Source organism: Bactrocera latifrons, unplaced genomic scaffold, assembly GCF_001853355.1.
Source record: "Bactrocera latifrons isolate USDA-ARS-PBARC rearing strain unplaced genomic scaffold, ASM185335v1 scaffold_115, whole genome shotgun sequence".
Taxonomy (NCBI): domain Eukaryota; kingdom Metazoa; phylum Arthropoda; class Insecta; order Diptera; family Tephritidae; genus Bactrocera; species Bactrocera latifrons.
The window spans coordinates 549,698-563,312 of NW_017534575.1; the positions used below are offsets into that span (position 1 = coordinate 549,698).

Genomic DNA, 13,615 nt, shown 5'->3' on the forward strand with positions numbered 1-13,615 from the left:
TTCAGAAACGTGTTTAAAATTTATGAAAAAAAGGAAAATACGAAAATGTGTGGAGAGTAGTGTGAGGAAGTGTATACACCGAAGACTATAAGAATGACACGAACTTTGTTTTATTAAAAAATAAACAGGAGAAAAACATAAAAACTATTTTTAACTTTCAGCAATAAGGCGAGACGTGTTGTGCATCTGCTAGTTGTTTGTGCGTTAATCTCCGCCGGGGGAAGCGGAGAAAGACCTTCACTCCGTTGAAAAGACTAGGTCGAGATAGACCTGGCTTCGATTGAAATCTCCAGTCCAGCCCCAAATAGCGAAAACAGAAAACGAGTTGCGCGCTGTTCTTAACTCGACTAAAACCGCGTAAGCGCTGTCTACGCCAAGAAGATGAAGAAACTATTATCCACATTTAGGTGTAACCCCTTATCTTTGTATGTACTCGATCGATATCGAAGAAATTTGGCACAAATACCGTTTTGACATTCCTGTGTTCCAGTGCGAAATCAGAGCACAACCACGAATACTTCCCATATAACAAAAATTTAAATTCCTTCTGCTTCTTTTATTTTCCTGTATCAATGATATATCGGGTTGTAAGAGCATAAAATAATCGGTTATACCCGAATAAGCCCCTCCTTACTTGTTGTAGTTTCGTTTACCAAAGTTGTATCTGATGCATGTTTGCGCTTTGCAGCCAATGAACGTTGCCACAGGGGACATGTGCCATTCCCGCAAAGTGAAAGTGATCAGTGTGTAAAATGATAGAGAGAAAGAGAGTTTGAAATCAAAAATTGAAATGAATTTGAGGTGGTCAACGAATTTTCAACTTTTTCTGACAGAAAACCTTGCAGTGACATATGCATTTCGTTATACATACATATGTATGTACACATAGTTTGTAAGTTTATCAAAAATGTCATTTGCTTGTCGATTGTTGAATTTGTAATTGGTTGCTTTGCATGCTTGATTTACCTTACAATGCCTCTAAGGTGCTAATTGATAGGCAACTGACAACGTGGTTGCACTTGTGATGAGCCTGTGGTCGTTTTGTTTTGCAAATTAAGTTGAGTATTTCGATTGTCACATTTGTTAAACAGTGCCTTAAAGAGTTTAATTAATAATTTAAATTTAGACATGAGAGAGGGATGTTTAAAGTTTGGCCGAAAAATCTCAAAACCTTTCAAAATTGTATATATAATATATAAACTATAACTTGGAGAGCGGTTTATCGCTTTTTTTTAAGATTTATTTATTGGGTCTATAACTATATTCGTGCTGTAATTCCAACATTTTAACGCTTATTTAGGAAAACCATTACACTTTGAAACCAAGACTGAAAGAAGCCAAGTTTTGATACTTTGTCCTGATGCGAATCGCATTCCAGTGAGGTCGTTGGCATCGAAGGGAAAAAATGATAGTCAAACGGAATAAGGTCTGCGCTATAAGGCAGAAGAGCCGCTTTTTTTTTTTTAATTTTTAACAATTTTGCAACATAAGGCCGGGTGGGGTCATGATTTATTTTTTTATGAATAGTTGCAAACTCCGGGCATTTTTGGAAAAAGTTGTGGGAAATCGGGAATAAATGGATTTTTGTTTGGGAAAATATTTCACTTTATGACCGAATGAAAAGGGATATACGAGATGCGTTCCAAGGTAAACAGGACTTTTTGAATCTAGCGGCCCTTGGTGGCGCCGTATATATGTCGACTGGTGCGTTAAAATCTGCTATCTTTATCGAATTTCCAGTGAGAATTTTATGACATTTCATTGATTGCAAGTGAAGTTATTGAGTTTTGAGAGTCAGTATTTTTATCGGTGCGAAAACTTTTACAAAAACGTTTCAATTGATGAAATAAGTTCATAGCTATAATTGGCTATCCCATAGCAGAATGCAAGAGATGTTTCAACGTTTTCAAAGTGGTCATGAGGGCCAATCAAAATCCGTGATCACCAGAAATTCCATCGAAACTGTAAAGTTATCATAAATCAGCCGAAATTATCATTGAAATTCATGGAAATGGAATTGAACATCTATTTGAATATTTGGGCTAATGAAAGGTGTGTGCATGGTTTGTTCCGCACAAATTGATTGACGACCAGAAATTGCTCAGAATCCAACATTCGAAGGACGATTATTTGACCAAAACTCACATTTTAACCATTGACCACTCCCCGCATTCACCTGATACGGCATCGTGCGACTTTTTCCTTTTCAGAAAACTGCATTTGCCCATGAAAGGAAAGCGTTATGCAGACATAGACACCATTCCCAATGGTTGAACCATACTGGGGGTCATAACAGCCAAAGAGCTAAAACACTTGTTCGACATGCTTTTGGACTCTGCAAAAAGCTGTATTGTAGCAGAAGGAGACTATTTTGAATAAAATAAATTGATTTTACCGAAAAAAAAACATTTTTTTTTAAGTCCTGTTTACTTTATAACACCTTGAATGTATACGAATCTTTTTAACTTTCTAGCGCCTAAACATTTTACAGCCAAACACTTTTATGACTAATTTTATTTTATTTTTCGCCAAATGGCGGTAACTTGGCAAAATACGCGCAAAAAGTTACATATTTACCATTTACTTGTGGCCTTCGCGGCGGTGTCGTAAAAAATTACATAGCCAATGGATAAACAATTTTGTAAGCACGGCGAAAGCGTACGAAAATGAAAACTTTACGCCGACATAATGCTCTAGATTATTATGTACATATGTATATTTGTTGCCGTCAAAAAATGTGAAGTCGTAAAAAAGACACTTTTTGCCATAAAATTTACAATGTGACGAGTCACATAACTCGTGAAACGGCAACGCGAAAGTCGTTGTTGAAAGTGAGTCAAACAACGAACAGCTAAAAGCGTGCAAATTATTTAAATGAAAATCATTTTACAGTAATTTGAAGGAACACCAAACGATGGCCTGAAAGCTGCAGTTTCACGGTTGAATATTTTATAGAAGTACTCTAAAGTTAAACAATGTATGTATTGTAAAAAGACAATACAACTTTAAAATTAGTATAGGCGTAATTCGAACTGATAATATTTTAACGGCAAAGAAGTCTTAACGGAGAAGTATATCATCAAGTACAATTCAAAAGAACGTATCTTGAAAAATTGAAATAGGAATTTCTTATTGTACATATATCTACAAAATTAGCAGTTTCAGTCATCATATACGTATCACCAGCTTGCGACCAAACTTAAATTTTTTTTTTCAATAAGAAGACTATCTGGTTTATATCCTTCTTTTTCTTCTAATGTAAGTTTATTAGAAATGATGTTAAGTTATCTTGCATTTTAAGTAACGCAGTTGTATTAATAATTTTTACATTCAACTAGAAATTATTCCAAAATATGGTGAAATCTTATCTCTAAGGATAAGCAAAGGTCTGGATATTGACCTTTTAACCAAGAAATGGTGGCAACTTAAGTTATTAGCTTCAATATATTTAAAGCCCGAACTTAAGGGATGATGCGAACTAAACTTATACAGAGTTAGACAATTAGGTGACACTTTCTATACCAACGGACAGGGAAATAATTGGTGCGGTCTCAGCATCAAGTAAATAACACCAATGTCTTGTATTCTGGTAACATACAAGTACGTAAATCGAATGAATTATTCTATACTGAGGACAATCCAGAAGTTATAGGCAGGCGATACCTCAGCCCCATGATTTTAAGTGAATTTGATTGTGATTTAAAAAATAATTGATAAAATCATCTGAACCAACCCGTAAGCTCGTATTTGGGTTCTTGCTTATGAGCAAAATATCCCGTAATTTTTCTTGCTTAAAATTAGATTAGAGCTAGGAAAAAATATTGAATTCCAACTTCTGTAGAAGAGTCTAACTAAATACTATTTTGGTGGAGTGATGGATGCTGTTAAGATGCATTGATTTTAAATTGTAAAGGTGCTGATAAAGCGTTTTTGTGAACTTGGCACTATACACGGATTTTTGCAGAATTTGTGCTAGGTTTTCAACGAGGAAGACTATACTGCTGGTCAGATTGAAATAAAATAACAGAAATGACCACCGGTAGAGCAAACCGTTCGTAAAAATGCGAAGTATATAGAAATTTAGCTTCGAACTCAATTTTCGTAATATATGCCGAAATCTTAACTTAACTGGAATTCTATTAGTTTATATGTGTCAAGGCGATTTGTTGCATCTACAGGAAAAACATTCAGAATATGGACGGCAATCCCTAAACCTCTAGTAAAGACTCATAAACTTCAGGAAATAAGTACACAAAGAAACTATTAGTCAAATAACTTAGTTTAAAATGATGAAGAACAACGAGCCGAACAGTTTAAGATGAGAAATTTGAAGCACAAATCGATGAAGATTGCTCTAAACATGGAAACATTTCGCATAAACTTTGGCGGTCACTTAAACAGTCATTTTAAAACGTTTAAAAGCAACCGGATACATTCAATAGCAAGAAAACTGGGTGCCAGAGTGAAGGAAACGCTATAAAAAGATTTTTCATCGAATTGTGGCCGGTGATGAAAAATGGATTCATTGCAATAAACCTAAAGACAAAAAGTCATTTATGAAAGCCGGCCAACCAGCCAACCAGCCATGACGCCGAGGTTATGCCCTATATTTTTTTAGTAACAGAAGGGCGTGCAGTATTATAGGCTTATATGATCAGGTAAAACTATTAATGGGAATCACTACCAACAACAACTTATAAAATTGAAGCGAACGAACACTGAAGAAATCCCAGGAGTTACGCAGTTCTTTTGGGCTGGAGTCCACAAATGCCAGAAATATGGGAAAAATGTTATGGCTTCGGATGTGCAATACTTTACATTACATTGGTTATACATGTTTTCTCTAATAAAAGTTAAAATTTGGAAAAAATACCAACATAGTTTTATATTCAATAACTTAGTATTTTAGTTAGATATATTTGTAGTACACTTGTGCCTTGGGTCTTCGTTCAATAGGCAAGGTGTGGTAGAATTGACAGGATCCGCACCAATAATCTACTTTTGCACGTTATCGTCCCGCCAATCGAAGAAAATGAGATAAAAACAGTCCGCGTAACTTATCGCTCGATCACTCTTCTTAATATTGCACATACGGTTCATACGATAGTTTTATGTGGAAGACTTAATCTATTTGTAGATAAACTAATTGAACCTTATCAGTGTGAACTTAGCTCTGTAAAATCTAACTTAGACTAGAATTTGATAATACGTCAAATCCTGGAGAAGATCTTTGATAAGCAGATCGATATCTATAACCTTTTTGTCGATTTCAAAGCCGCTTTCGACACTGACAGGAGCTACCTATTTGAAGCCATACCAAGTTAGATAGACACTTTGGTATTACTGGGAAACTCATACTGTTTAGCTAAAGGACCGTGAGCGCAACCATTAGTTCTGTCAAAATCGGGAAGGACCTTTCTGAGCGTTCAATACTAAATGACGTTTTAGACGGGGTATTCCTTTAAGTGTGTCTTCTTTAATATAATGCTGGTGAAAGTCATAACCACCGCTAGCCTGAAGCGCATTGGCACTTTCTACTATAAAAATACAATGCCAATGGGTAGATGATATTGACATCGTGCGACGTAACGACACACCCATTAGAGCAGCTTTTTCAAAACTAATACGTTGGGACAAAAAAGAACCAATAATTTGTATTTAAATTCCCCTTGTAAATGATATTTCAAAAAAAAAAAAAAAAAAAAAAAAAGTATTTTGCTGGGTTGGTAGTCAAAATGAAGGCGTAATGTGTTAAATATGAACACGATATGGCAATCAGTTTGTTTACAGAAGTTGCTTAAGTCGGTACCACAGTAATGCGTTGCAATTTATACAGTGGGTAAAAATATCGAACAAAGAATTTTTCTCAAATGTTGGAGGACTTTCGACCTCTTCAAATGATAAAAATATTTAAAAAGTGTTGAATATGGTGCTGGAAATCATCAATTGACTTTTTCACAAAGAGTATGATTGGGACTGATATTAAAGCCTAAAACGCAATGAATAGCATCGATCAACCACCGTATTCTGCAGATTTGGCTCCGTGTGATTTTTTCTCTTTCCAGAAGTTGGAATTGTCGTTCCGCCAAATCTGTTTTCAGTCAATGAAAGAGATAGAACAAAATTCGTTGCAGGAGCTGAAGGCCATACCTAAAAGTGCTTATGAAAAATGTTTCGAGGATTTGAAGGCGACAAAATAAATACTGATTGTCAATTAAATATTTTGGGATTTAATAATTTTTTGACACAATATAAAAGCGGCGATAAAAGACGGTGGATGCACCAGAGCAAGACAAACCACTTGAAGATCACTATAAATATAAATTTGGCTAGATACGGTCTGTGGAAAGCGATTTTATCAATAAAAATAAAATTTTTCATACAATAACAGGTAACGCCTAAGTCGTAAATATGTGTATAGCAAACATAAAAGACAGTGTCAGAAATTAAAAGAGAAAACAAAAATAAAAATCATTTCGCAAATCTCCAATTATCATGCGTTCGTTTAGCTAAAATCTAATTAAAAAATAATCCGGCAAAACACACCTCTACATATTTTTATAGCCTGCATTTCATGAATCAGTCTAATTTTTATGCTACATTTGGCATCCAACTGGATTAATTATTTATGCATTACAATAATATATAGAAATATTTATTTGTGCGTGTCTGCCTGCTTGCAACTTTTATGCGGAAAATCCGAAACAATGCGAACGCAAAAATTATTCGTTGTCAGCGGTGTCATGAAGTCAGCGGTGATTTCAGCAACAAAAGCAATAGCAAAAAAAAAAAACAACTGAAATAGCAGCAAAAAAACAACAACAACAGTGTAAAATATGAGATTGCATTTAAATTGAAGTGTCATATCTGCGCACTATTCCACCTTCAAACACGCGATCGCTCGTGCCATAACAACCGCCACCACCAGCTCACGGGTGCACGTGGCGTATGAGTAACCTAGCGCAATGAATTTATGCAAAGCAATGCGAATGCTGTGAGTAAGGGACACAATCAAATAAGTTGGGGGCAGTAACAAGTGCAACTGATGCCAATTGCTGGCATTAACATACCGTGTATGTATATGCTGTTGAGTGCCTGTATGAGTGTGCAAGCGATTTATTATTTATGCATATATAGTTGTTGTTGTTGGTGACTGTTGCTGGTTTGTTTGGTTGTTGGTGTTGTTGTCTCTGCAGTTGGTGTTATTAAATTGCAAATTTAATTTCATTTGCTCCATGTGCCACACTCCTCCACCTGTAGCGAGCCTAGAGGAGCATAACAGGAAGTGGAAATATTTCATTACGTTTCGCTTCCACTTGCATGATTTTCCATCATCAGCACAGCAATGCAAGGGCGGGTGAGTGAGGCCACAATACAAAAAATAAAAATAAAAAGAAAAATGTTGCAAGTTGTGTATAAGACGAGCGATATGCCGAAACATTTCATTTATTTCCCGCTCCAATTGTTGCCTTACACCATTTCGGCGTTGCGCCACCACCGAAGATGCTTTTAATAACAATTTACGCCACATCAGCTCATCAGCGAGGCGGTGTCGATGCCAGAGGAAGGCTTCTCTGCCTCGGAAACTTTTGGCAGGCCACTATAAGTGCTTCCTGTGCCACGAAATTACTTGCCACCTGACTTTCTTCGACGTTGTGCCACCATCTCCGCGATTACCTCGGCTCTCGCGCCTCAACTCCTGCGCTTGTCATGTTATGCGCTTCAATTGTCTGCAACATGAAAACCCAATTTCGATACTTGGCAGCCGTGAATGCTGCGAAATCGCATTCATAGCGCTCAGCTCACTTTGGCGGCAATCACTTTTGGTCCGCCTGCTGATGCCACGAGCTCAGCTGGCCCGTTTGCTGCTACGCTGTAGTGGATTTTGTGCGATTGCACGTGGGTGTCTATAAATTCCGGAATTGCACTTTTCTTTCGTTAGCGGATTTCGTGGAATTGGCATTTCAGTGGCACGCCGCATTGTAAGTGTCTTCGCACTTGCAAATAGTTAACGTTGTTTGTGGTGTCATTGTGCAAGTTACGCGATATTTAGTGGTTGCTTGGTTCTGATTGTGATCAGTAAGGGTTTAATTTGATTACTCATTATTTAATTTATTATTTGAGGTAGTGGGTGCCTGGAATTTACGGATATTCTCAAGGCCGTGGAATATGTAGTAGAGAATAAACAAAGAGAAAATAGAGAGCAGCAGTACATCTCGTGATTTTAGGATAACTATGTGGTAATATGGTATGTATGCTCGAGGTGAGTTTTGGGCCACATAGATCAAGGATGACAGAAAAATTGAAAGCCAGATATACAGACAAGCAATATCGATAAAAGCTACAACCACATATTTCTGGAGATGACATAGAATATTTCGATCTAAAGTTATATCTCTATTAAACTAACAAAGAAGCGATGGTAGCATCAGCTTGCTTCGAGTGAACCGCCGCGAGGCTTATAGCGTTCGCTCAAGTCAACTGTACAAAATTCCTATTGATAGAAGAGAGTGTGGGGACATACTAACTGGTCACTATTTGGTGCCGACACACACAGAATGAGGCTGAGATATCGAAATGACTGCAGGAAATTTCTAGAGCAAGGCACCAGGGAAACAATGAAGCATCTCTTGTGCACTTGTCCCGCATTTGCAAATTTGCAAGACTATGCTTTAAGCATGTAACCAATCGCTAGTGAGGCGCAGAGTCTGTTTAAATTTGCTCCAATCGCAGGCTTCTTGAAGAATGAAGAAAACTGGTCTATGCGTAGCTTATTGACATACCAGATTAATCTAGCTTAACCTTTGGACAAGATTTGTTGAAAGACAAAAATGGCATTCAAAAATCTTGAGTTGTGCAGAATAACAACAGGCATGTCAACAAGCCAATATAAAGTAAAGCTGGTTTTATTTGATTTGCGGCAAAATTATTAAAATTGAGAGGTCAGAATTTTTATGCTACAATAGTTTGCTTGGGGAAAAGTCTTGGTGACTAAAACCTTAAAGCAGATCCGTTAATTTTTCTAATAAACAACCAGTTTTAAATAAAGTGTAGTTGAGTTTGGGCGAATATTCTCAATTTGAAGATTTTGAAAGAGGCATTTCGGCCATTTTCAAATTTTAGCTATTGATGGAAGTAATATATTTTCTTAAACATTATGCTTATGTGTGGTACTTCAATTCAATCAATTTCTGTGACAATAATCTCATTCAAATTTCTGGAAGTTATGTTATCAAATTAGAAAAGTTTTCCATACGTAATCTAAATTTTGGATGGATCGACAATGGATAGGATTTTAGATCGATATTCAAAAAGTGAGAAACTATGATGAAATCGGATCTGTGACGTATCGTCCAGCGTATTACAAACTGTGAGGCAAACTTAATATACAAAAATATTGCTCAGGGTATAAAAACTACGAATATTTCAAGTAAGGAACGTTTTTGAACATGAGAGTGCACGAAAATACAATTTCTCTCCCTATTAAAAAGTATCTAAAATAATGGAGATCTCTAGTAATATTTTGGAGCTTTTGAAAAAGTGAAGTAAACAGGTCCCTATCCTGACTCTTACTTAAATTTCATAGAGATTTTTGAAAGTTTGAAATGTTTTCAGCTGTAGACTATCTTGCTAATGCCATTTGGATTCGTATGTAACCAAAAAGGCTTGAAAATCGTTATAAAACTTTTGCTGCCATCGACAGAAAAAACTGAAAATATTGTAATCTTTGAATCATTGTAGGTAAATTTCAAGTGCTCTAGAAGCTTTTGATTTAGATATTTCTTGGAGTAAAGTTTCCACAAAGTATTAAATATAAATCTGCGCAAAATATTATCAAATAAGTGCCAAATATAAAGAGTTTCAGAAAATCATTTGTGAGAGTATTTTGGAAAGCTTTAAATTAAAAATTTTTTGGAATAGAGTTGGTAAAAAATTTTTTCATGAAAAAGTCTGATAATAAGGAATTAAAAAAAGCGTGTGCAAACAGGGGAAAAGTATTTCGTTTAAAAGTATCTTGGCACAGCATTTGTCGCATATGATAAAGTAAAATTGCGTAAAATATTACAATATGCATACCACCATTGCCGAATTGATAAAAATAATTTAACAAAACATAAATTAATAGCTACACAAATCTGCACGAGTTTCTAATAAAACTTCCAAATGTAAAAATTTGAATCTAAACTAATCGAAAATCCGTAGCCTTTCTACTCTTAAACAAATTTCAAACGAACATGAAACAAGCAATTAACGATTCGAGTCAATTAAACATTTGATTGAGTTCAGTTTACTCAGACGAGCGAGGTTGCAAACGAAAAACGTGTAAATTGCATAAAAAAAAAAAAACAAATAAAAAAAAAACCGTAAAAGACGCACACACAAATCCAGTTGAAGTGCTGAGCTTATAGGACGCGAGCTAACTAACATACATAACTTCTTATATGCCCGTCCATTTAGGTATATGTATATAAGTATATATAAATGTATGTGGGGCAAAACATAAAATAGTATAAAAACCGGCAAAAATTCAATAAGTAAATCCAATCGTACTCGTGGCTAAATTTCAATTACAAACTCACCTGAAAACCATCATATGTCCAGCTGCCGAATTTCATCACACACGTCTGTTCGTCGAATGGAAAGTACTCGACATCGATTTCGCAGGAGCTCTTATAAATCGCCGGTGGCCGCCACTCGACGCGCCCCGTATAGTTGAGAGTGGCCTTTGTGGCCAACGTCACTTCGAAATTGCCATCGGCGCTGTGGCGGATGAAGCAGCAGTGAGTGGTGGTGTTGTGGTGCCGGTAGCGATGGTGGGTAAAGATTGCAATGAAAAAATGTGAAAAAGAAGTAGTTAGCATCGGACACTGTGAATTATTGTAAAAAACTGATTTGGCTGGCTCGAGGAAGGCACAAAGGTATATGTATGTAAGGATATGCTTGGAAGTAAATATATTGTACGTCAGTTGTAGAATCAAAAAAGATTAAAGAAGATTGAACACAATCAAAAATTTGTAAATACATATGTACGTATATTAATATATATGTATAGCAGTGTACAAGAAGAAGTAGTGCATCGAATATTTATAGTCAATCTAAATAATTAGAACCTGAGGTATATTAAGTATACCACCAAGTTTGTAACACCCAGAATTAAGCTTCGGAGACCCTATAAAGTATATATGTATATAAAGTATATATGTATTAAAATTATCAGTATGTTAAGCTGAGTCGATTTAGCCATGTCCGTCTGTCTGCCTGAATATATACGAACTAGTCCCTCAGTTTTTAAGATATCTTTTTGAAATTTTCTCTTCGAGAAGCTGCTCATTTGTCGGAACTGCCGATATAGGACCACTATAGCATATAGCTGCCATACCAACTGAATGTATTTTCTAAGGCAACAATGTAATCGCCGAAGAAATTGTTCAGATCGGTTAACATATAGCTGTAATACAAACTAAATGATCGGAATCAAATGCTTTCATAGAGTGCAGTGTTCTGGGTGTTCTTTTTCTGCACTTTACTTCAACGATTCGCCCAAACCGGAGCTGCGTAGTTAACAACCTGCTAGTCGAGAGCCCGTAAAGTTGTCAGCAATGTTTTTAATCTTTCCCCATAAGCTCTCTGTAGTTCGGCAATAATTGAGGACGTAAGAGGAGTGAAAGAGTACATACTGTCAAATGTAACACCTAAAATAGTAGGGCTGTTGACAGTCTGAATTTCAATATCGTCGACTTAAATGTTAAAACCCAATCTGTACTCCTTCGTTAATATGATCGCTGTGGAGTTAGTAGGGGAAGTGCTCCTTGCAGAGAAGAAGCGAAAAATATCTTAGATATGGCTGTTTACTTTCGAATAATATCACTGATTGCATTGTCCGACGTCAATATCACGCAATTATCAGCGCATAAAGTGATAGAAAATCTCTGTAATGGCAGGAGTAGGACGAAAAACTCCTTTTATGTCTTCTTATCTTTGAATTCGAAGTCCTTTCCTTTGTCCAGCTCTGGAGAGAGCGAATAATCATGAAAGTTATTATCTGTGCGGCTCTATAGGTCGTCAAATACACGTAATAAGGCCGTTCGTGACGGCCTGTGGAACTATAACCTGTTTTTTGACTCGAAATATACCATTACTAAAGTATGAAGTTATAGTTTCATAGGAAAAAGCAAAAACGAAACTGTATTTTTTCGAACTTTATTTATAATAGAGGTTTAGCGATTCGAGGATGAATTAAAACCTGGAGGTTCTTCAATTTGAAACAGTCCGGGAAGCAAAGTTGCAATCACTGAATATTTTTAAATTTACCGTGGGCTACTAGATTAACTAGTATTTAGTGTATCTTTATTCTAATTGAAAATGCCTGTAGCGTTCACAATATTGGTAGACCCCAATCAATCGTTGTGGATAATTTTGCGGAGAGATCTTAGCCTAAATCCTGACAAAATCAATTTGACGATAGAACTGAAGTCGCTTGAATAACAGATTCGTCGTATATTCGCGAATCGAGCTGAGCGACTACTTGAAAATTATCTGGATTTTCATCGAAATGTCATCTCCAGCGATGCGGCTCGTTTCTGGCTGGCTTCATCAATGAGCAAAATATGCGTTATTGATCAGAAAGCAATCCATACATATTCCATGAGTCACCATTGCATCCCGAAAAATTACGGTTTGGTGCGGTTTATGGGCCGGCGGTGTCATTGGGCCGCATTGCTTCCGAAATGACCAAGACCGGCACGGTACTATGAATGAGAATCGCTATCAATGATAACCTTATATTTTTAAAACGAATTGGATGATATGAATTTTGACCATATGTGAAACCAAGTTTGGTGAACGTGTTATCTCACGGAATGGCCCAGTCAATTGGCCGCCTAGTTCTTGCGATTTGACGCCGTTATGCCAACAAACCAACTTTGATTGATGAACTTCGTACGAATATCGAATGTGAAAATGCAGCAGTATCGGGCGTGTGGACTTCTGCAATCGTGCCCGGTCGGCCATGCAAAAGAAATGGAGTTCCAGCCATAATGTCTTCGAATGCACTTTCAGAGGAATAAAGAATTTCATGGATTTTCCAAATCGCTCTTATTGAAAAATCCCATATATTAAAAGGTAGTTGGAGTAATTATTTTTGACGATTTTGATAATTTTTGAAGTATTAAAAATGGGTGTCCACATATTTGCGAAGTATGCTGCGGAATATGAAATTCTAGCAAAACAAAAAAAGTGATGCTAGATTTTGCTCATTTCCATATAGTGGGATGAGTTTTTGAAGTTTAAAGCTCTCTTCTAACATTATTGAACGATCTTCGGAAACTTCAGGGATTGGTTATTTTTGAAGCAACCTGCATATACAAAACTATATACTTATATTCGTAATTATGCATGAAATACAAAATGAGAGTGATAAATAGTTCAGAGTTCAAATCTTTGACTTGGAATATTTAATTAAATTAACTTTCTTCATCTTACTGAAGATATTCTTGCATTTACATAGTTAGTTATCGATATTGATTTGCTTCAAATCTTTGACTTGGAATATTTAATTAAATTAACTTTCTTCATCTTACTGAAGATATTCTTGCATTTACATAGTTAGTTATCG

General features: G+C 36.1%; 1 protein-coding gene across 1 annotated transcript in view; it reads right to left on the reverse strand.

Moving 5' to 3' along the window:
* Positions 1 to 13,615, reverse strand: part of LOC108976604 (acetylcholine receptor subunit alpha-like) — a 152,409-nt gene that overhangs the window by 64,727 nt on the left and 74,067 nt on the right. The window contains exon 3 of the mRNA XM_018945824.1: positions 10,581 to 10,761. Within this exon, the coding sequence (XP_018801369.1) occupies positions 10,581 to 10,761 (181 nt within the window). The remainder of the gene's footprint in view (positions 1 to 10,580; positions 10,762 to 13,615) is intronic.